At 44.8% G+C, this 24,499-nt stretch overlaps 1 protein-coding gene across 2 annotated transcripts in view; it reads left to right on the top strand.

Annotated features, from left to right (window-relative positions):
• LOC115479552 (aldehyde dehydrogenase, mitochondrial-like) overlaps window positions 1–24,499 on the top strand; it is a 68,972-nt gene that overhangs the window by 1,528 nt on the left and 42,945 nt on the right. For both annotated transcript variants that reach the window (XM_030217520.1, XM_030217521.1), the window contains exons 2-3: window positions 7,260–7,364; window positions 19,424–19,564. In XM_030217520.1, coding sequence (XP_030073380.1) covers window positions 7,260–7,364; window positions 19,424–19,564 — 246 coding nt within the window. The remainder of the gene's footprint in view (window positions 1–7,259; window positions 7,365–19,423; window positions 19,565–24,499) is intronic.

Raw genomic sequence — 24,499 nt, 5'->3', positions numbered from 1 at the left:
TTTTGTGTACAGTCGTGCAGATCTTGAACTCAATTCGTTCCTTGAGCGGGAGCCAGTGCAGTTTCTCTCTGAGGGGTTTCGCACTTTCGTATTTAGGTGTTCCAAAAATGAGTCTGGCTGCGGTGTTCTGGGCTGTCTGGAGTTTTTTGATGGTCTGTTCTTTGCAGCCTGCATACAGAGCGTTACAGTAGTCCAAGTGGCTTATTACCAATGACTGTACTGGGGTGCGGAAGATGTTTCTTGGGAAGAGAGGTTTTATTCTTTTGAGTTTCCACATCGATTGGAACATTTTTTTCATCGTATTCTTCACGTGGGTGTCAAGAGTGAGGTTTCGGTCAATGGTGACTCCAAGGATTTTCAGATTTTCTGAGATAGGAGGTGTGCAGTAGGGTGTGGTTATTGTAGGGTAGTTGTTTGTATTGTATTGGGAGGTGAGAACTAGAGTTTTTTCTGCGTTGAGTTTTAAGTTGAATGAGTCCGCCCAAGAGTGCATGGTCTGGAAGCTCTGGTTGATCTCGTTGGTTATTTCGTTTAAGTCACTTTTGAACGGGATGTGGATCGTAACATAATCGGCATATATGTAGGGGTTAAGGTGTTGGTTGGCTAGGAGTTTGGCTAGTGGTATCATCATTAGGTTGAAGATAGTTGGTGAGAGGGGGGATCCTTGGGGAACTCTGCATTCTGGTCTCCAAGATGGCGATCTGTCCGTATTCATTATTACTTGGTAGGATCTGGTGGTGAGGAATCCTTCAAACCATTTGAGAACTGGGCCTCCGATTCCGAAGTACTCTAGTAGGTGTAATAGTATTCCATGATCCACCATGTCGAAGGCACTAGACATGTCGAATTGTAGAATGAGTATGTTCTTGCCGGTTGCGATCGTTGTTTTGAATGTGTTCATTGCCGACACTAGTACAGTTTCAGTACTATGATTTGATCGAAATCCTGATTGAGACTCACGTAGAATTGAGTGTTTGGTCAGGCATTCCGTGAGTTGTTTCGTCACTATGCCTTCCATCAATTTTGTTGTGAGTGGGATGGAAGCGACTGGTCGGTAGTTGGTTAAGTCCATTGTGCTTTTCTTGGTATCTTTAGGCAGAGGAGTGAGTAGGATATTTCCATTTTCCATGGGGAAGAGTCCATTTATGAGTCTATAGTTTACTTGGTTCGTGAGGTCTTGTTTGAATTGTTTGGGTGCGGATCTTATTAGGCTGGTAGGGCAAGTGTCAAGTTTGCATTGAGATTTGGCACATTTACTGAGCCAGTGTGTGAGTTCATTTATTGAGATCAGGTCAAAATTGGTACATGATCGATCGGCTGGGTATTCCCCAGGATTTGGGTCTAAGCATTCAAGGATGCTTGTGTACTCAATGGTATTGCTCGGTATCGTGCGTCGTAACTTTGTAATTTTTTCGTTGAAATAGTTCGCTAGGTTGGTTGCCGATGGGGTGTTTGTGCTACTCGAGGTGACCCGTGTGGTGTTTAGGAGACTGTTTACAAGTGAAAAGAGTTTGTGCGTGTCCTTGTAGTTTGGTCCTATTATAGTTTTGTAATGCGTTTTTTTTTTTTGTTACATTTGTACCCCGCGCTTTCCCACTCATGGCAGGCTCAATGCAGCAGGCAATGAAGGGTTAAGTGACTTGCCCAGAGTCACAAGGAGCTGCCTGTGCCAGGAATCGATCTCAGTTCCTCAGGACCAAAGTCCACCACCCTAACCACTAGGCCACTCCTCCACTGTTGCTACTATTTGAGATTCTACATGGAATGTTGCTATTCCAACATTCCATGTAGAAGTCGGCCCTTGCAGATCACCAATGTGGCCGCGCAGGCTTCTGCTTCTGTGAGTCTGACGTCCCAGGACGTCAGGCTCACAGAAACAGAAGCCTGCGCAGCCTTCTACATGGAGTGTTGCTAGTGGAATAGCAACATTCCATGTAGAATCTCCAACATTCCATGTAGAATCTCCAATAGTATCTATTTTATTTTGGTTACATTTGTACCCTGCGCTTTCCCACTCATGGCAGGCTCAATGCGGCTTACATGGGGCAATGGAGGGTTAAGTGACTTGCCCAGAGTCACAAGGAGCTGCCTGTGCCTGAAGTGGGAACCGAACTCAGTTCCCCAGGACCAAAGTCCACCACCCTAACCACTAGGCCACTCCTCCACTCCACTCTGTTCTTTTGGTATGTCTGATTTTGTATTTGTATTTTCTTTGTACCTGTTTCCACTCTTTGAGTGTGTGTTCATCTTTTTTTTTGCTCCATGCCCTTTCTAGTCTTCTGACCTGTGTTTTTAGTTCTTTCAATTCTTCGTTAAACCAAGGGATTGAGTTATTCCTATGTGAGGTTCTGGTTTGGAGCGGTGCTATTTTGTCTAGCAGTGTTCTGCATCTGTTGTCCCATTCTTGTAGGAATTGGGGTGATTCTGTAGTTGTATTCCATTCCTCGGTATATATTTGTTGCCAGAATGTTAGAGGGTCTATTTTGCCTCTTGTAGTATAGGTTTTCTTTTCTTGTTTTTGTTGTTTCTCTTTTGTTTTCCAGAGGAGGGAGGTGGTTGCCTTGTAGTGATCTGACCATGGTGTGATTATCCATTTTGTATCCCTGAATATGAGGTTCGCTTCTGATGAAAATTTGAGTTATGATGTCTAGTGTGTGTCCTTTTTTGTGGGTGGGATGCATGTTAGGCCAGTGGATCTCCCATAGTTGGAGGAATTCCTTGCATTCGTGTACGTTGTTTGAGGTTGTGTCTTCAAGATGGAGGTTTATGTCTCCTGCTATGAGGACATTTTGGGAGGACAGACAAGTATTTGATATGAAGTCTGTGATGTGTATCTGTGCGTCTTGCCAGTTAGCCGGGGGTCTGTAGAATAGGATTATGTTTAGTTGATCATGTAGGTTAGGGTGGGTGATTCTGACTGTGGCTATTTCGAGTTGGGGGAGGATTGATGCAGCTGTTGTTGTAACTGAATTGGGATTTATAAATTATAGCTATACCTCCGCCTCTTTTTCCTTCTCTTGTCCAATGAGTGATTTTGTATCCTGGTGGACATAGCTCTATGATTATCGGGTCTTTGGAATTATGGATCCAAGTTTCATTGATGAGAAGGAAGTCAAGGTACTGAGTACCGGCACCTTTTCCAGTATCTGCTAAAATTGACCCATGCACCACAAGTTTTAATGAAAGAGCTCAGGCTCAACACACCAATTCTGCCTTGTCATAGATTCTGTGACTGGTTGCAGGGGGCCTGGCTATTGTGGGGTGAGTCCCTCAGTGATCATCCCACCCCTGAAGGGTGGCCTGGCATTTGAGTACCGGCACCTTTTTTGCTAGAAAAATAGCACTGCAAATGACTTACAATGTTTTTCCATTCCTAAAGGTCCCTAGGTCACTTAACACTTTGATCACTCTGTTCTTTATAGTTAAACAGTAAAGTGGTCACACTCACTAAATTCTAACCTACTATTAAAAAATATTTCTAAGAGAGAATATTTTCCACAGCTTCATGCACTGGAACCTGGAAAAGAAAGATCGCCTTCTGCCTGTTCTTTTTCTCTGATTTGAGGTTGGGGTGGTGGTTAATAAATGTCTGATAACTTGTATGCCATATTCTTATACCATGGAGAAATCTTAACTGGTGAGAAGTGAAAGTCCACACTTTCTTTTTCTGAGCATGAATTATGCCCTATTGACTGTGCTAGTAATACATCAAACATATAAATGGCAAATGACCGACTCACCTGCAAATGCGCAGTAGAGACTTCCCTCTCTGTCCCGCCCTCGCGTCAAGACGTGATGATGTCATAGGGCGGAACAGAGAGGGAAACTGAGTCGGACTGTCGGACACTGCCGCTGGAGCCTGGAAATGAACATCGCCTGCATCAACCTCCACCCTCCCCCCCATCCCCGCCACCGCTCCCGCCCCCCCCTCTGTATCGGGCTCTGCTGCTGCCTGCAGCGCTTTCACACGGAAGTGAGAGGCGCTGTCAGGTCAGTGCAGGGGGCCCGGCACGGAGGGGGGAGGGAGCGGCGGCGAGGAGGGTAGCTGGAAATCTCGCCCGTTTTAACAGGCTTAACGGCTAGTGAAGTTATAAATTAGCAGGGTTAACCTTTTAAATGTGTTGTTTTGGGAGTTTGTCCACATATCCTAGACCCAGGGGTCTAATTTACTAAGCCTCCTTCTGTCTCTTCCCCCCTCCTCCCTCCCTCCCAAATCTGGTGCCTATGTGGGGGGGTGAGGAGAGGAATTTAGCAACTCAGGTGCCATGTGGTAAAAGTAGTTAGCTTAGCGGGGTTTTAAAAAGGTTTGGCTAGCTTCCTAAAAGAAAAGTCCATAAGCCGTTATTAAAATTAACTTGGGGAAAACCCACTGCTTATTTCTAAGATAAGCAGCATAAAATAGATTGTACTGTCCTGTGCTCTTGCCTGGTACTTGTAACCTGGATTGACCACTGTTGGAAACAGGATGCAGGGCTTGATGGACCCTTCGGTCTGTCCCAGTACGGCAATACTTATGTTCTAATAGGATAATAATAATAATAATGGTATTTTAACTGTGTAATTCTTTTTTTTTTTTTTTTTTTTTTAACCATGTATTTATCTTTATTGATGAGAAAAGAGTAACAGCAACATAGAGCCAATATTCACGTAACAATAAGAAAATTGTACAGCCATAGCCTCTCTCCCCAGTACAATGTTAACTGTGTAATTCTAATTTTGGGGTTTGTTTTTTTTTGTAGAATTGAACGATTTATGTTATAATAGCTCACTAGAGAGAGGATGCCTTGCTTTGAGGCCCTTGCTTTTTAACTCCTTTAGGATTCTTGTACTAAGCTGCAGTAAACGCTAGTATGCGCTTACTGTGCGATACGCTCAGTTGTCCTGTGGTTAAGTTCCCATGTGCCATCTACATGCTTAAATAGTTTTCATTTTTGTGTGGAGGGGAGTGGGTGTTTCAGCGCATCCACTGTGGAGGTGCGTCTATAGCACACGCTGTTCTGGGTGCTCAGTTCATGTTGTCTTTCTTGCTTCTCTTTCCTGCTCCTGTTTGTTCTGGCTATTTTTTTTTTTTTTTGAGGGATGGGAAGAGGAAGGTTTTACTCCTTGTACCAAACTTATACCTTAGGCAAAGCTTGAGTATATTATTGCAGAGCGTTGGCAAATACACAGATCTTAAATTTAGGTGCAGATGCAAAATGCCATTTTAAAATCTGGCCTGTTTTTCTTAAATAAGATAAATTTGTTAAAGCACATTTCACCCCATCACTCACTCTAGATATTCCACTTGCTGAGTCAAGACCCCTTTGCTGGTTATCTTGTAGCAGGGTCCAAGCTTTCCTCCTAAGATACTCCATTTATCCTCATGGTGGATTCAGGCCGTGACTCCCACACGTAGGAATGCTGATGTGCCTACATGTTCTACTTTGCTGAATTCTGAAATTTCAGCAGGATTAATAAGTGTGATTCTGTGTACAAGAACAGTGCTCTTTTTAAAGTCCAGAAAAACATAGCTTTTCATGTCCTTGTTCATAGTTGTACTGTTTGCAGTCTAAGATTGCCCAATCTCTATTCTAACAAACCACCTAGTAACGGTCTGTCAGGTGGGGGTACTGTGGAGCTTGCATATCCTGAAGCTATGGATGCCTGAAACTAAATCCTGCTTGTGGGAAGGGCCAGCCCTGGCTAATAGGCATTCCTGTGGCCTTGGACTTCTCCTTCATCCAAATTGTTTAGAAAATCTTGGTGCAAGTAGATTGAAAATATAGGCACACTTTTTTTTATTATGGCTCTGCTGCTTAAGGCTGGTAGGTGGACAAGATCTTGGCAGTATTGGAGAGCATCTGAGAATGGGAAGCCCTTGAAGTTTTTTTGGGCTGGTATCATAGTCCTCCTCAACGGTGCTTAAATGTGGGTATGGATGTTTGTCCAAACTTAAGTTTTCATGTTGGTGGTTGAAGCAGGTTTTCTATACATTGCTAATAGAAACACTCAAATTAGAAAATTTGATTTGCAGTTTGCTGATCAAAAAAAATCAGATGACTTTAGGTAAACCATGCATTTGTCTACAATGAATTTGACCATCTCATCTGTGCTTACCCCCCTGTCCCTACTGTTTCATGTTGGAGGAAGTTGTGAGTTGAATTTAAAGATCTGGGCTGCTTTAATGTTTTTTTTTTTTTGTGCTTATGAGAAACTTCCTATTAGGAGGTGCTGTGACCGTTGGCGTATAGTAAGTGATGATTCTGCTTTTGTCTCTAGTTGAAATACTCACTTTTACATCCGCACATGACCGAAAAAGGTGGTATGCATCAAGATACAATTACCAACTGATATTCTTGCTGTTTTTTATTTATTTACTAGTTAAAAAGGCCATTTCGAAACGCAATGAAACGGGCGCTAGTAAGGTAAATTCCCACCCATCCTCCCTCCCTGGCGAGTTGCAGACCCCCCTCCCTCCCTCCCTCCGTCACTCCCTTGTGAGTTCCAGGCCCCCTTCACGCCCCTCCCACCGAATTGCAGACTCCCCCCTCCCTCCGATTTGACCCCCCCCCCCCTTCGCGTTACTGCCTGCCCCCCCGCACGATCCACTGGACACCGTAAAACCTCCCCCTGAAGCCTCTGCGTACGTCTGCTGACGGAGGCGAACTTCTGCCTTCTGCTTTCCCCGTCCCCGACATCATTGCATTTTGATGCAAGGGCGGAGCTACAGTTCCCTGTAATCTACTATAATAAAATGCACCCTCAACGTTCTGAAGCCCTCTGACATCATTTACTTCATGAAGGGTTCGTGGTGGTGAAGCCAGCAAATTGAACATGTTAAAACGCACCCTTGTTCTGAAGCCCTACTGTTCCTCCCTCTACGTCATCACGTTGTGACGCGAGGGCGGGGCAGAAAGACATGTTCAATTTGCTGGCTTCACCACCACGAACCCTTCATGAAGTAAGTGACATCAGAGGGCTTCAGAATGTTGAGGGTGTGTTTTACTATAGTAGATAACGCTGATACCCTGTGCTTTCCCGCTTATTAGCAGGTTCAGTGCGGCTTACATAGTAACTCCTTTGTGGTTATGGTGGAGTATTAAAACTTTGTAATAAAACAAAGAAACCAGTACTTCAGTCTTTGTTTTGCTCCATTGCATGGAACTGGTTTTTCTCTCTTCCTGTAGAAAAACAAGAGGTAGAAATCAATTTGTGGAAAGGAGTTGGGTAAAATTCTCTCACTATTTAGATGTGTTCATGTGCTAAATATCTCTTTACAGATTTTCATAAACAATGAGTGGCATGATGCTGTCAGCAAGAAAACCTTCCCCACGGTCAACCCATCCACTGGAGAGGTCATCTGCCATGTTGCTGAAGGAGACAAGGTAAATGTAAGGGGGAAAGGAGATTTTATTTAATTTGTGACCCATCTCTCCTCATACATCTAGGTGAATAAGGAAACGGGGAGGTAGACACTGCTAGCTCTGAAAGGGCTGTAATTCAGGTAGGTTTTGAAGATAACCCTAATGAATACGCATTAACTTTTCAGCTCCTGGGTTGGACTTCTTAACTATTTTATGGAAAAATCATCTTTAACATGTAAACGTAGCGTTATGGTACACAACCAAATAGACCAACTATCTGTAGCATGAAAAAGAAAACCAGATTGTTTAATTAATAAGTAATTCTCAGTAAACATCCCAAATCTCTCCTCCTCCAACCAACAGGAAATCAAAACTGTCCAACGTTATTTGGTAACCAGCAAATTTACCGGCGTAGTTAACTGCTTTGTCAAAGAATACAAAAAGGGGGCCTAGACTTGTAAAAACTTAATAGCTTCCCCCCCTTACCTTGACTAACAGTCTCTTTCCATTTTCAGCAATTTCTGCATTTGATTCTGCCGCAGAGAAACTGTCAAGAGTTCAGGGTATATCCATTGAAGAATATATTTCTTCGCAATCAGAGAGGCCCTACATAAAAATAACTCATGCCTCACCACTTGGCATTCCAGCTCAACATTATCCAACAGACACACCCTCTCTCTATCTGACAAGGAGCCTGCTCACCCATCAAATCTAAATGGGCCCATAAAGCCTCCCAAAAGGTTTGGTCAGAGCATATTCCCACAAACAATGAATGTCACTTACTGGCCAGCACATTTCATACAAGCTGCCGACCTCCCTGGCCATATTTTAACAACCCAGATTGGTGCCATATATAATCTATGTACAACTTTAAAATGAATCTCTTGCAATTGCACAGATTCTACCAGTGTGGACCAGGGGCATAGCCAGACACCCGATTGTCAGCAAGCCTGAGCCCAGAGTAGGTGGGCAGGAGAACCCTGCCTGGCATCTCTTTCCTCCCCCCACCCCCGGTACTTTTTAGTTCTTTGTAGGCAGTGAGCAGTCACTCGTATCCTCCCACTTGCGCTGGTCCTAAGCCTTCCCTCTGACACAACTTCCTGGCACACGAACCAGTTGTAAAATAACTGAATCCAATGCAAAATTTGGCCCTCAAAATCAAACATCTCCAAGAGCTAACAAAAGATATTTCTAGGACATAGACTCCAAGAGCTTTTTCAATGTCAAATTTAATTAAGGCACCTTTAGTCTTTAGACGTTGGGTTTCTTGTATCACTGCAATCACATTATGTACGTTAGCAGTTGAGTTTCTACTGGGCGTGAAACCTACTTGTGACTTCATCATTAATTTAGGATGGACAGTGTACAATCTGTAATTACTGTGATGTAACTTTTCACATCAACATAAAGTTATCACTAGAAATCAAACAAAATAAAACATGGAAAATAAAATAAGATACCTTTTTTTTATTGGACATAACTTAATACATTTCTTGATTAGCTTTCGAAGGTTGCCCTTCTTCGTCAGATCGGAAATAAGCAAATGTGCTAGCTGTGATCTGACGAAGAAGGGCAACCTTCGAAAGCTAATCAAGAAATGTATTAAGTTATGTCCAATAAAAAAAGGTGGTATCTTGTTTTATTTTGTTTGATTTCTATTGATAACCTTAAGAGTGGACTAACACGGCTACCACACTCCTCTACACATCAACATAAAGAAATCGGCCTATAGGATTCCACCAAAGCAGGGTCCCTCCCAGGGTTGGGTACTGGGGATATTAAAGCTTCATTAGTAGTAATAGGGAGGCCCCTCATGCTGCAGAACTCCTGAAGACCGCAGCCAAAGTAGAGAAATTTGGTAACCTAAAATTTTATAAAATTCAACTAGAAGTTCATCTGGGCCCGGACTCTTATTAGTGGACACCTGCCCTATAGCCTTGTCAATATCCACCCCTGTCAACAGACTCTTTAATGTAGTCAAATCTTCCTGAGATCATTGGGGTAAATGTAGTTGATGAAAATGTTAGCTTTAATCGACAAGTTGCCCATACGGCTCTGTAAAAGTCCTTATAATACTGTTCAAATTCTAAATTTGTACAAACCCGTTTATTCTGTCTCATTTCGATTAAAAAGGTATAAAGCTCATCCCTTGTACCCCACGCATCAGATGAGCCAGAGAAGTGCCAGACATATTTCCAAAGTGGGTGAATGGTCCATAAAAATTAGCAGAAAATGTTCTGTGGTGTAGTAATTAATTTTAAATTACACTGAAAGGTTAGAAATTGTTCTTTGTTACTTTCAGACATCAACCTTTAGCAAGTTTTAATTCCTTATTGAGAAGTAGAATCTCCCTATTTAATCTTGTTACTTTCACCACTCATATCCACTTTTAGCGGCTTCCCAGAAAAGTCCTGGTCTGTGAGCATGCTGCTCATTATTTGGGGAATAATCTTTCCATTTGTGCACTAAATATTGCTGAAAATCTGGGCCATGAGCAAGTTTGACATTCTTCTCCAAAGTAAAGGCTCCCATCTACTAGTACCCATTGGAGCAGCACTGGAGCATGATCAGAAATGATTAAAAACCCAACATCTAGGACCTCAGCAAATAAAAAATCTGAAATCAGAAGATAATCTAGTGTGCTTTGAGCAAAATGAGCTCTAGAAATATGGGTGTACTCTTGTTCAGAGGGATGCAAAACCTTCTAATGGCCCCTGCTCTTTACATAGTCTGTCTCCATTCCATAAGGCTGTAGACTTTTTATGATGAGCCCATAATTGTGCACAATACCTGTTCAAAAACAGCCTATCTAAAGTGAGACTGTTGTAAGGGACCTAGAGGGAAGCCAAAAAAACAGGGCCCAGGAGAACTGGAGAGTTGGGGGTCCAGTAGGGGATGATGGAGGAATGGACAGTCTGTCAGTCATATAATAGAGGAATTGAGTTCCTGTGAAGCTGAAAACAGTAGCCTTGAAGGGTATGAGCTGTGAATATTTGGCTGAGGATAATTATCTGTTGAGCCAAATGTACTATCAAAGGCCTTGAAATCTGACATAAAGGAAACTGAGCAAAGTGTGTGTGGCTCAGCTAAAGAAGGATGTGTATGGGCCAGAAAGATATGGTGTACCTGTTAATATAACAAGAGACAAAGTAAAAATGTGTTCCATGCCAATTATCTTATGCGACCGTACCTTGAGTATTGTGTTCAATTCTGGTCGCCGCATCTCAAGAAAGATATAGTGGAATTGGAAAAGATGCAGCGAAGGGCGACTAAAATGATAGCGGGGATGGGACGACCTCCCTATGAAGAAAGACTAAGGAGGCTAGGGCTTTTCAGCTTGGAGAAGAGACAGCTGAGGGGAGACATGATAGAGGTATATAAAATAATGAGTGGAGTGGAACAGGTGGATATGAAGCGTCTGTTCACGCTTTCCAAAAATACTAGGACTAGGGGGCATGCGATGAAACTACAGTGTAGTACATTTAAAACAAATCGGAGAAAACTTTTCTTCACCCAACACGTAATTAAACTCTGGAATTCGTTGCCGGAGAACATGGTGGAGGTGGTTAGCTTGGCAGAGTTTAAAAAGGGGTTAGGTGGTTTCCTAAAGGACAAGTCCATAAACCGCTACTAAATGGACTTGGGAAAAATTCATAATTCCGGGAATAACATGTATAGAATGTTTGTACGTTTGGGAAGCTTGCCAGGTGCCCTTCACCTGGATTGGCCGCTGTCGTGGACAAGATGCTGGGCTCGATGGACCCTTGGTCTTTTCCCAGTGTGGCATTACTTATGAATCTGTATTCAGAAATTTGCTAATAAAAACAGCTCAGCTGAAAGAGGATTAGAGACTTGTGTATCAAAGCTGTTGAGTTTGCAGTTGCATGACTGACTCTCTCTCCTAAAGCTTTAGCTATTATTTTATATTTGTAATCTGTGTTGTCTTATTTCCTCAAACACACTTTGGGCTCTGAAACCTAAGAGCTGAGGAAAGGGCAAGGAGTCCCCCAGGTTTTAACAGCCATCAGTTTGGTGCTGTTTTTGTTGGATTCAGAGCCCAGCATCTGTTCAATGGACCCACTGGTGGGGTAAGTGTGAATATGAGAAATGCATTGAGAAAAGGTGTTTGTAAAAAGCGTCAGACGCAGAGTAATGAATAGCAAAAGAAAAATTTTATGGTGCCAACAAATCTAGGAGTCCTAGTGTAATGGTTAGTTCTGGGGTGGTTTGGGGCCTATAGGCTATAGGGAAGCTAAATTAGACTTTGCTTCCCAGCTGTTCAGACCAGACCTGAACTGTATTTTTAGGAGAATTAAGCTGTTGGCATTATTGATCCAGGCTGGTGTACCAAAGAGCAGTACAGCATGGAGCTGGACTGCTTACTCTAGGTGAGATCATGGGACAGGAGAGCCATGGTACTAGGTCAGCAGGGTCACAATGATCTTGGACAATTATGCCCACCCGTGAAGGTGGGCCGAGTGTAGGTCTGTAGAGTCTCCCCTTGGGCCTATCAGAGAATGGGTTCTGAATGCTTAAGCTGACTAGGCCTTTGCATCATAGGACCAATTTCCATGACATAGTCCTCATTAAGCTGGACCAATCATGAGTTGCCAAGCTCCATGTTAACCTGTCAACAGTCAATGACATATTATTAATGGCTAAAAAGACAAATTCTATATAATGTGGGATTTCTTGGATATGAATTGAGGGGGAGAGAGTGAGTTAATTGGAGTATGTGAAAAAATGGTGGACTCCAGCCCAGCAGAGGGACTGGAAAGATGTGCCATGGAGGAAAAATGTCTCTTCAAGGGGGGGGGGGGTAAGGATCTCTCCCTAGGAAAAGATGAGACATTCCTATTCAGATTGATCTAACATCAGAAATGCTGCTACAGTGATATTCTGATTTAAAATCACCCTTTTATTTGGAACAGTACTGGCCTGACAACTAACAAACTCTAATCCATTAACCAAACTGGGAGTTACCGAGAGTAAATATGCGGTATTGACTCTTAAACATGACATCTTATTGAAACAGATTGTGAGTTTCTACATATTTCTTTAATCAGACCTTTATTGCATTTGTTAACTTGTGTACCTATTAATTTGAGCTAAATAAAAGCCCTACATTAATTCCCAAGCAAAGTTGTATTCACTGAGCTCCTCTCACTTATATAAAGCATAGCATTGGGAGGGTATTCAGGTAATGCCTAATAAGGTATTAACAGATTGCAACACTTGTAATAAGATGTTGCACCATCATGGCAAATGGGCACTGGAGCTGCTTGCCAGGTGGCCCTCTTGCCGTTTCCTTCAGGGGACACTTTTGTCCTTGACAAGTTGGGATATTTAGAATACCAGATGGCATTGTCCATTTTAGGACGGCCACACACTAGTTAACAAGTGGATCGTATTGTCTTGGTTGAACAATATGGCCCTTGAAGAGAATGCGAAAATGTAGCGGGACAATAATACAGGAGTTCACACTGTACAAGGAGGCACGGCTGCTAAGTCTGATTTTAGAAGCACCGGCAGCCCCCACTGCTCCGCCTGCTTGTGAGAATGAAGTGTGTATTGTAACAGCAGGATTTTGTCCATCAGCCCCGCCTGTGCTGCCTTCTCATAATCAATCTGAGCCTGCCAAATTTGCATGTGATACCGCCCTAGATGCCCAAACCTTATTAAAGGTGGCTCCTGTCTGGGAACAGATTCAGGTGATCTGTCTAGGTATAATGTAAGTCAACTAAAGGAATTATTGAAGGCTTTAAGGAAGGATTTGGATAATGCAGGGGTGGATGGGAAACAGCTTCGCAATGTCAGGTTCTCAGGTTCGGAGCAAACGTGAGCCCTTGGGCTGGTGCCGAGGAGCGACAGCAGCAGGCAAAACCCACCAACCAACACTGGGTAAGCACACCGGCAGGGACTGCAGGCACTGCCCAGCGAACTGGAACACATGGACTGGAATCCCCCGGACTGGAGGACACAGGACTGGAACACTGGACTGCAATCCCCCGGACTGGAGGACACAGGACTGGAACACACACCGGACCGGAACACACTGGACTGGAGCACACTGGACTGGTCCGCACAGCTTCACCTGCGCTTGGCCACTACCCCCCCCCCCCCCCCAAGGGTTGAGCCCTTGGGTTCGAGTGGCCGGCAGGACTTACCAGATACCGGATGACACAGGGACCAGGACTGGAAACAGAAGTACTCCTAAACTTAAACTGATCTAAGTGCTCCCAAGCCCTAACCCAGCAGGAGTGTTCCTAACAGAAAACTGACAAAAGGACTTCCTAAGCCCTTTACTAAACAGGAGCTCCTAGTCCCTGCTTAACAAAGGGACTTCCTAAGCCCTAAACTAACAGAGCGGGGAACTAAATACACAAGCTAACACAGGTGCTACTAAGCACCAAGCTACAAGCAGTGCTCTACAACTCTAAACTAACTAAGGTGCTCCTATGCACCAAACAACCAAAAGAGCTCCTAGCACTAAAAGGGAAGACAGGGAAGGCACAAGGAAAAAGCAGGAAAGCAAACGCATGCTAGCAAAGGAGCTTCCTAAGCCCCCACGCTACAGCAGTGCACCACCGCACTAACCTAACCCAGGTTCCACTAAGCACCAAGCTACTGACGTACTTCTCATAGCGAACTGAAGTGCCTCTAACAGCACCAAACCCAGAAGTACTTCTAACAGCAAACTGAAGTGCTTTCTACAGCACCCAAAACCCAAACAGCAAAGACTGCAATGCTCCCAATAGCACAAACACCAGAAGTACTTCTAACAGAAATCTGTAGTGTTCTTAACACCAAACCCTGAAATACTTCTAACAGCAACAGCGCTTCCAAACCAAGAGGGAAAAGCAGGGGAACCACAAGGGAAAAGCAGGAAAGCTAAACACACAAACACCAGTGCACACTGCACTAACACTAACCTGGACCTTAGCAAAGTCAAGCAGGGAAACTAGACACAGTCAGAAGTGCACACTGCACCACCCTACCTAAAGCAAACACAACCGTTGCAAAGGCTCTGAAGGAAACAACACCACTTCCTTATCAAGGCCCTCCCTGATGATGTCACACTCCCTAGACCTAGGCAAAAGCACACTGACCCAGACAGGCCCAACCCACACCAATGCAACACCGTGAAGCACTTGAAGCCAGTACACCCAAAGAGAGGTAGAGCTAACTCAGTCCACCCATACAGCTGTAGTAAAGTAAAACAATTAACCCCATGCTGCTGGAAGCTGCCAGCACAGAGAGACAGAGCCAGCTCAGAAAGGACAGACAAAAGAAACAGAAGCCAGCTAAGAAGCTGACCCCCAGGAAAGAGGTAGGTTTGAGAGGGGTTCTGACCCCAATCATAACACGCAAGTCGTTACAAGGGAGAATTTGACATATTGAAAGAAAAGCAAGTTGAATCATAGGTGATAGAGAAAGTTAGACAAGCGCTAGAGTCACATTTTGAAACTGTATGGGAGGTAAATGAATGTTGTTATGAACTGTATGGTAAAAATAAGTGAGGTTGTTGACTGTTAACTGGAACCTTTTGGCGATAAGTCCACGGCCTACCTGTTGCAGGCTTTCCTGGCGGTACAGAATGCTGTTATGACTGTGCCAATCAATTGGTCTCCCAGGGAGGTGGTGAATTTGGCTAGGAGTCTCCCAGATTTTCAGGAGAATCCTACCAAATTTGTAACATCATAGCAGCAAATAATACAAACTTATCACCTCGCTTTGTCCGACATAACCAATTTGCAGTCTCCTTCCACTGAGGCTCAGTTGGGCACCTTTGTTGCTGATAAAACTAAGTTGTTGGAATCTGTTAATGCTATATGTATACGAAAATAAAGAATTACAGCTCAAAAGCTGCAAGTGTACTACAATTATACATGCACCCGATGCGACTTTCAGGCATCACCCAGCCTCCAGATGGTGGAGAAAAAAGGCCTCAGTAATACCACCCAGCCAGCCAGTACTTTTCCAGCTATAAGGCGTGGGTCTGGTATACCATCATGTGGCCTAAAAAAACTCCACAATTTCTTATGCTTGAGTGTTCACCAACAAGTCCAAGTGACAAACTTGTGCATATATGCAGAATGCAGATAATAAAAAGTGATGTAATTTCATGCAATGTTCATTCCCATCACCAAATTGCCACTATACATCAGATAAACAACTTCGGTGCGGCAGACCCTAGCACTTATCTGAAGATCAATCCAATGTCTCCAGTCCATCCAGTGCTGCGCTGCTCCAATCACTCACCAAGTTGAATCCACAAAACCCAACAGGGAGTCCCCATTTCGCCAGAGCTGCTTCAGGGGTTCTACTCCTGTGTCCAGACTGCGGAGTCTCAAACGCGGCAGGTAACTGACAAAAAAAAGCTGTCTTAAATCAATCATGCTCCTCCCACTTTCACTCCAAGTGTCCAATCATTCCCGATGAAAAACCATGATGTCAGTCTCATTATCACGAGCGGCTAGCTTAAAAAAAAAAATGCCGACCATTCTACCCGGACATTTAGTTCCTCCGGTTCCACTGAATTAAAGAAAAAAATCCATTTCTGCTCTAGTTGTCGGAGAGCACGACCCCTGTCTCCTCTCTGTAATGATGGCTGTAACCAGTGGCGTACCAAGGGGGGGGGCGGTCCGCCCCAGGTGCACGCCGCTGGGGGGGGGGGGGTGCCGCACGTCTGTCGGCTCTTCATTTTCATGCTCCCTTTGCCCCGGAACAGGTTACTTCCTGTTCCGGGGCAGAGGGAGCATGAAAACGAAGAGCCGGCAGGCACGCGGCACCCCCCCCCCCCAGCGGTGTGCACCCGGGGGGGGGGTTCTTTCGCCGGGGGGGGGCATCGCGCTGTTCCGGGGGGGGGGGGGGTGCTGCACCTGGGGGGCGGGGCGCATCGGTGATCCGCCCCAGGTGTCAGCCCCCCTAGGAACGCCACTGGCTGTAACTGCTCAATAGCTATGCATTGCAGCGTATCAGATTGATGTTTTTTTTACCTTCACAATGCAGCACTAAAGGTGCCTCTCGCTTCAAATTCTTCAAGCATGAGTGATGTTCCATCAGTCTAGGTTATTGGGGCCACACTTCCAATGGTCTCACAGTTCCTAGAAAGCACTTGCAGACCCAACACACAAACCACCAGGATTCTTTTTCAGTACAGACAAGCAGGGCAAACAAACAATTGTGTTTATTCTCATATTCTCATATTGAACAGTGGACAGAAAAAGTACAAACAGTAACAAGTAACTGAAAAATAGATCAATTAGAAAACGAACTAAACATTTGTATACTGTCTAAACAGTACCTGGGAAGATCAGGACATATAGCTGCTCTCCAGTTATCAAATATAACTGTTTTAATGGGCTTCAGCAAAGAGCTTTCTCTCTCTTCTGGGCTGAAACAGGGGGAAAAAACAGTACAATCCAAATGAAAAGAGCTCCCGGGCCAATCGGACCCCAGCCAACAATACTGCTCACAGTACTGTAAATTACGTCTTCATTGAGTGAAACTAAAAAGGGAGCATTCATTTTTCTTTATCAGCTTTAATGTAAAACATGCACCACCTGCTGACCAAACTAGAGAAATGCACATCAAGAGTTAATCAAGGCAGTTTTACAGGCTTAAAACACACTGTTCTGTCACATGTGCCTTAAATGCCATTGAGATTTTTATTTCTTCTGTTGTGCCTAATCCACATAACATATGGACTCAAATCCCTGCCTCTGCCACTTACTTTTCAATCCCCCTCTATGAAGACAGTCTGCCCTACTTTGCATTGACAACCCAACAATATACCTGACGGATGCTTTTCCAGGGGTAAATTATTCCAGTGAGACCTGTTCTTTAAATCCTCTACTTTATCTGCGAGTGCTGCCAGTTGTTGATCCATTCGATCCACGCTCACTTTGGTGCTGTTCAGTAACCTTTCTTGTTCATTAAGATGACACTGTGTCCTCCACATGGGAACTCCAAATCTGTCAAGCCCATTCATAAATCCATAAAGTTCAATGACCTATTCACAACCTCAGTTTTTTTTTTTTTTTCAATGTTGGTAAAGGTCAGCTTTTTGAGAGGGGGAGTCTCGAGCAGAATTGTCTAATTTGTACCCCACTAGGCAACTTGGTTTCCGCCAACTCCACCACATCAGACAAGTCGGCCATATCACCACACATCTCCACAAGAATGTTACAGGCTGCACTTGGAAAGAAAGTCTTTATATCGCCGGTCATCTTACCTGGCATCCTTTGATCCAAGGTAAGCACTACATAGTTCATTCTAGAAGCTCAAGAGGTGTTCTCAGATCTAAAATTAACAGGAGATGCCACTAGATTTAAGCTCGGACACCAGGAGCTCGGAGATCAGTCAGCTATCAGCTGCCAGTGTCATCCAGGAGTCCCATTTTAGCCATATTAAAACACACTTTGTAAATTTGTGCTAAAAACCATCCTTAAATTTTTAAGTGATTATTGATGGTAGAGAGGATGTGTTTAATGTGATAGGTGACAGGGGAAAGTTCGTGATGTGGCCTATAAAATTTGATTCTATCCTTCTAGAAAGTGTTTTTGTTTCTGTTGTCTATTTCTATAAAGGTCAAACTTCTTCCCATTCTGCTGTTTTTGATTGTAATCTGTTCTGTAAGCCAGCACTTAGGGGTCCTTTTACAAAGCTGCCTCAAAAGGGGGCCTGCGCTGGCGTCGGCAAATGTTTGACGCACACCGAGGCCCCCCTTTTACCGCAGCAGGTAAAAGGTAGGTCTGTCTTTTCTTCAGGAAGTGGCCATGTGGCACAGGAAGCTCTTGCCGCAGAGGCATTTGAGGGGGGGGGGAGTACTTACTGCCACCCATTGAGGTGGCAGTAAGGGCTCCTGCGGTAACGGGGCAGCACATCACTGCCCGATTACTGCCGGGTACACACCGGCACTACAAAAATAAAAAAATATTTTTGTAGCGCCGGAAATGGTGGACGCTGAGGGTGGGAACTATCACCGAGCTGCTGCGGTGGCCTGACGGTACTTCCGTTTTAACGAGCGATAAGCCCGTGTTGGGCTTACTGCTGCTTTATAAAAGGGCCCCTAACAATACCAGGTACAGCACATTGCAGGGGGGCTTTAGGTATTCATTTATAAAGTACAAGATATGAAGTGCAAAATTTCTAGGGCTTTGCAATTGGGCTCAAGATGGGAAAATCTCCTTGGCATTAAGTAGATGTGAAGAATTTTCATCCCGAAATTTGAAGATTTCTCCCCTCTTTGAAAGGAAGGGGGAGGGTATGATATAAATTTCCTATACAATCAATTTTTGTGAGGCTCATACTTAGGTGCAGAACAAGTGCAGAAACCAGAGACAAATACCATTAAGAAAAATAAAGTGACCAGACCTTGAATTTATTGATTGGAATGTGCATCTGCCAGAACTAGTTTTAGGCTAACTGAGGCCAGCAAGAAAAACCTCGCTCATTTAGCCTTCATCTCTGTAGACAAGTTTCACAACACTCCATTATATGACTGACAGGCCTCACCTGGTACATCCCCAGGATGTGCCGAGCAAGGAGCTGCCATTTTTCAAGATGGCAACACTGGAGGCAGGAGTGTTGTGGGTACTGCTCCTCCTTTTCATGAAGTTCCAGAGGGCAGGCTCGGGGGTGGGAGGATGGTACTAGAAACCAGGGATTTTCTCCATGTAAAAAAGAAAAAAAAAAGTTGGGTCGGAGGAGGGGGGCCACTAGACTACCATTTTAACTATGGAAGGGGGAAGGGAGTTTGCTTCACATTGCATTTTGGTGATCAGGGAGGCGGGGGGGGGGGGGGGGTGTTAATGACAGCTATCTGGGACGGAGTGGTCAGTTTTGGGGGGAGGGAGGAGGATCTGGTAGACATCCACTCATCTCAACCAACACTTCTGCGCTGCCTTAGACTCTGGCATGATTTTTTCTACAGTAGTTACACAGCTAAAACTTTCTTTCACATGCCACAGAATAGCAAATGCTCTATATTTGCGTTAATTTTGATGCATATGGGGTTTATTCAACAAGGCTGCAGCAAGCTCGCAACTCCTTTTTTTTTTCTCTCTCTCTTGCAGGCAGACGTGGACAAGGCAGTGAAGGCAGCAAAAGAAGCTTTTAAGCTGGGCTCCCCTTGGAGGCGAATGGATGCTTCTCACAGGGGCGTGCTTCTGAATCGCCTTGCTGACTTGATAGAGCGAGATAAAACTTACTTGGCTGTGAGTATCTGTATTGTACTGTGCTTTTCTAATTTTAACACTGACCCTGTAGTCTAAGCTGTACAAGGTGCATTTAGGGACCCTTTTGCTAAGCCCGTGGTAGGGCTACTGCGGGCTTGGCACTCAGCGCCCTACCACTGGGCTACCGTTGGAGTCCAACGATAGTGCTAACTCCTACCAATGTGAATGCCTTCCCTGCCTACGTACTCAGTTGTATTATTACCCTCTAATTGGGTAATGTAGGCCTTCCACTCTGCAGACTTTGCAGGATCTCCTCAAGACCCTTCACTGGCTCCCTATCCGTTTTCGTATCCTGTTCAAACTTCTTCTACTAACCTATAAGTGTACTCACTCTGCTGCTCCCCAGTATCTCTCCACACTCGTCCTTCCCTACACCCCTTCCCGTGCACTCCGTTCCATGGATAAATCCTTCTTTTTTTTTTTTTTTGTAAATATTTTTATTGTAAGTGTGAAAGGCATATAACAGAACATTGAAATTTTCATACTTTGCAGCAAACATAACAGAACAGCAACTTCTGTCCCTTAACTCTAGAACAAGGACATCTCCTTTATCCAGTATGATAAATAACTTTAAGCCACAGACAAATGCACATCCTATGTATACATGACAAAGATCACAACAGCTATTATCACACCTAACCTTCCACCTCATTTTTTGTTTTAATGTTTCCCCTCCCTCCCCGCCCCCCCTTGCCCCCTGCCCTCCCCCCCTGCTCCTGGAGAAACCTGAGACCCAAAGTACAACATCTCAAAGCGTTGCCATAAATGCTCAAATCCCCATCCACGCGGACCCAAAGACTTAGAGCGCTCCTGTTCCCAGCAAGCCATCTGCTTCATTCTGGCTAACCAGAGATTGACAACTGGGGGCTCTACTAGTGTCCATTGGGCCAATATTGTTTTCCGTGCCACCATAAGAGCGACACCCACAAACCGAACCTGAGAATATTGCAGGCCTTGATCACTTAATTCAGACTCATCTCCCAGCAGCAGTATCTTGTAAGACCACTCTATGGGGACTCCCAATGTGCACTCCAGCGATTCCACCACTGTGCTCCAGAACTGGGCTAACTTTGTGCACTCTAAAAAAGTGTGTATCAATGTTCCTTCTCTATGTTTGCACTTCAGACATGTACTATCCTCCCATAAGCCCATACGCTTACCCTTCTCCCGTGTTATGAACGCCCCGTGTAACAACTTAAATTGCATTTCTTGCAAATTCGCACTAGGAGTTGATTTAAATGCCCATGTAAAATAATTGGAAAGCATATCCACTGTGATCTCTTCTCCCAGCTGCTCCCCCCACCAACTCGCCAAGCCAGCAAAAAAAGTAGCATCTTTGTGTTCCTTTCCCAGTGCATACCACACCGCCAACCTATTCGCTGACTTCGGAACTTGACAAAACATCTTATCTAATCGGGTAAAGGTAGGCCCTTGCGATGCTGAAGTAGTCAAGGTGGCACAGTAGTGCCTCCACTGTAGGAAAGGAAAGAAGTCCACCCTTCCTAAGTTCCACTTAGCCTGTGCCTGTTCAAACGATGGGAGTAAACCCTCCTCAGATGTAATAAATTGCCCCACATACCGACAACCATTTCTTGCCCATACCTGGAACCGCGACACCCCCTGTCCCGCTGGAAAAGCAGGGTTATCCACTGCAGCCAGGAATGGAGATGCACCCGTCGCCTTACCCAAATATCCTCTCCACCACTCCCAAGCCCTCTGCAGCGGTTGAAGCAGAAACTGCGATTCTCCCTTCCTACCCATCCTCAGTTGTATCCTGTTAAATGCAGAATATGATAAAGATTCGTCCTGCCAGATGGATTGCGGTGCATACCTAGCCGATCCCTCATGCAATTCATGAATCCACCTAAGTATAGCTGCCACGTTGTACAAGCGAAGGTCTGGAAAGTTTAATCCACCTTTAGTTCTGGGCAATGTTAGCTTGGCAAAACTGATTCTAGCCCTGCGCCCGGCCCAAATAAAAGTGCCTATAAAACCTTTGTAATACAGCTCATCCTTTTTTGTGATCCAAAGTGGCAACATTTGCAGAGAATACAGTATTTTTGGTAACATGACCATTTTAACGAGGGCTACTCTGCCTAGCAGAGAAAGCGGTAAGTCCTTCCATCGCTGACACAACACCTTAAGGCTATCCAGCTTATCCTGGACATTCCTCCTGTAGATCACTCGCATATCTTTATGTAGATATACTCCCAGGTATTTCAACGTGCCCGTTGACCACGCCAAAGGGAAAGTAGGCAACTGCCTGCATGCACACGGGACAGACACCGGCAAAGCCTCAGACTTGTCAAAGTTTATCCGCAAGCCTGAAAACGATCCAAATTGTACGAGCAAAGCTACTAAGTGGGGGACACTTGCCGAGGCGTTGTCTAGGTAGATAAGCATGTCATCAGCAAATAAATTAATTTTAATTTCCTGGGACCCCAATCTAATCCCTTCTACATTTTTAGTCTGGCGAATTTTGATAGCAAAGGGCTCTAATGACAGTACAAATAGCATAGGTGACAGTGGGCATCCCTGCCGGGTGCCCCTTTCCAATGAGAAAGCTTGAGACATTGCCCCATTTATTAATATCTGGGCTGTAGGGTTACTATATAAAGCTCTAATTCCGCCCAAAAATTCTCCCATTATGCCGAATTGGGGCAGGACCCAGAACAGATAATCCCATAAGATCTTGTCAAAAGCCTTCTCAGCGTCCAAACTTGTGATTATTGCATCCCCCGGAGCCTTTCCCTTTCTTTGCAAAACTGTCAACGCTCTCATAATATTGGAAGAGGCGTACCTCCCTGGCACAAACCCTGCCTGATCCGTATGTACTAACTCAGGCAAGACCCTCCCCAGTCTACTCGCCATTATATTTGCAAAAAGCTTAATATCTTGATTCAAAAGCGAAATTGGCCTATAAGAGCCCAACTTCTCCTCATCCCTTCCGGGTTTAGGAAGTACTACTATATGGGCGTGTGTGAGACCTCCTCCCGCCCTTCCGGTTGTACATAAATGATGGCAGAGTTCCTGAAAAGGGGGGCAAATCTTGGCTCCCAAAATTTTGTAAAATTCAGGCCCTAGCCCATCCGGGCCCGGTGCTTTGGCTAACTTTAATCTCTTGATTGCCTGTCTAACCTCCTCACCCACTACTGGCTCATTCAGTTTATCTCTCTGCTCATTAGATAGCTGTGGTAGAGAAATATCCTTGAAAAATACCTCTCTCTGCACCCCGTCCACCTCTCCTTTATTGTACAGTGCTTTGTAAAATCTCACAAACTCCTCCTGTATACCTACATTCGTTGACACTATCTCCCCGCTAGACGACTTTATCTTTGTTATGATCTTCCTGGCCCCTCTACTTTTCACCAGTGACGACATCAATTTCCCTGCTTTATTCCCCCAACGAAACAAATTGTATTTATATATACTGATGTCTTGGGCCGCTCTTTCATTCAAAATATCACTGATGCATCTTCTTGTCGCCCAGTACTCTTTCTTCGCTTCCTCATCTCTCTGACGGGCACATCTCCCCCTTAGCTGCTGCAGTTGATTGGACAGGGTCACCAATCTCTCATTCCTCTCCCTGTTCTTTTTTGCTGTGTACGCCAAAATGTGTCCCCTTAGTACAGCCTTCCCCGCTTCCCAGTACACAACAGGGTCTACTGTTTCCGGATCATTTTCCGTCATGTAATTACCCCACATTTGCAATAAGAAGGTATGAAATTCCAAGTCCAAATACAAGGTAGGGTTCATTCGCCACATCCTTGTCTCGCTGTCCTGCCTCCATTGTATATCCACCCATACTAAACAGTGGTCGGACACCGCCCCATCTACTATCTCCGCTGCACGCACCTTCGAAAGTAGGGAGGAATCCACCAATAAATAGTCTAACCTTGCATACACCCCATGCACCTGTGAGAAAAAAGTATAGTCGTAATCCTCTGGGTGCAGCACGCGCCATATGTCCAATAATCCTAGCTCCTTCATTAGAAAGTTTACCCCTTTATCCTGCCACCTTGAGGAACGTGGTTTTGCTGGCTTGCAGTCTATCAGGGGATCTGCAGTAATATTAAGATCTCCCCCGACTATCAATTTGTATCCGCTTATCGACACCAACTGCGCCAGTACCCCCGAAAAGAAAGAGTGAGAGTATATATTGGGTGCATATATAGAGCAAAGGGCTACTCTGTGACCCGCTACCTCTCCCAGCCAAAGAACATACCGTCCTTCCGGATCCTGAACTGTCTTATGTGTAGTAATGTGGTGCTTTTTATGAAACAGAATAACTACACCCCTTTGCCTATTGTTGAAGGATGAGGATACTATTTCTCCCACCCATCCTCGTTGTAATTTTCTGTGCTCCTGCTGCGAGAGATGAGTCTCCTGCATGAAAAGCACATCAAGTTTCATCCTGACACAATAGGACAGAATCTTAGAACGTTTAACTGGGGAATGGATTCCATCCACATTTAGAGACCCGAATCTCAAACTACCCATGTGGCTGTATGGGCCTAGTAAGCCTGCTATCTTTCCGAAATCCAGAGGTGGTGTCCCAGCTCACCACCTCCCACACAAAAATGGGCTTTGCCCTCTGCCTCCTCCGCCCTGCACATCTAGCCATGGTCCCTCGTCTTCCAGGAATAACTTTCCCTCCCCCCCCTATTCTACTGCCCAACTCCTCACCCCCCTCCCCCCTCCCCTTCTCCCCTTCCCCTCCCCCACAGCCACCTTTCTTATGCCATTCACACACCCCATCCATATCCCATGCTCCCCCTCCACTCATATTTCCTTGCGCTTCCTCCCCCCTCCCCATCCCTACCCTTCTTCCCAGAACACCCAGTGTTACAATCCCTTCTCCAAGAAGCTGCTCCCCTCTCATCTCCCTCCCCCCAACCCTCCCTCTACCATGAA

The sequence above is a fragment of the Microcaecilia unicolor genome, chromosome 11 (assembly GCF_901765095.1).
Source record: "Microcaecilia unicolor chromosome 11, aMicUni1.1, whole genome shotgun sequence".
NCBI classification, from domain to species: Eukaryota; Metazoa; Chordata; class Amphibia; order Gymnophiona; family Siphonopidae; genus Microcaecilia; species Microcaecilia unicolor.
The sequence above is the reverse complement of the archived record's forward strand: the minus strand, read 5'-3'. Positions and strand labels throughout refer to the sequence as shown.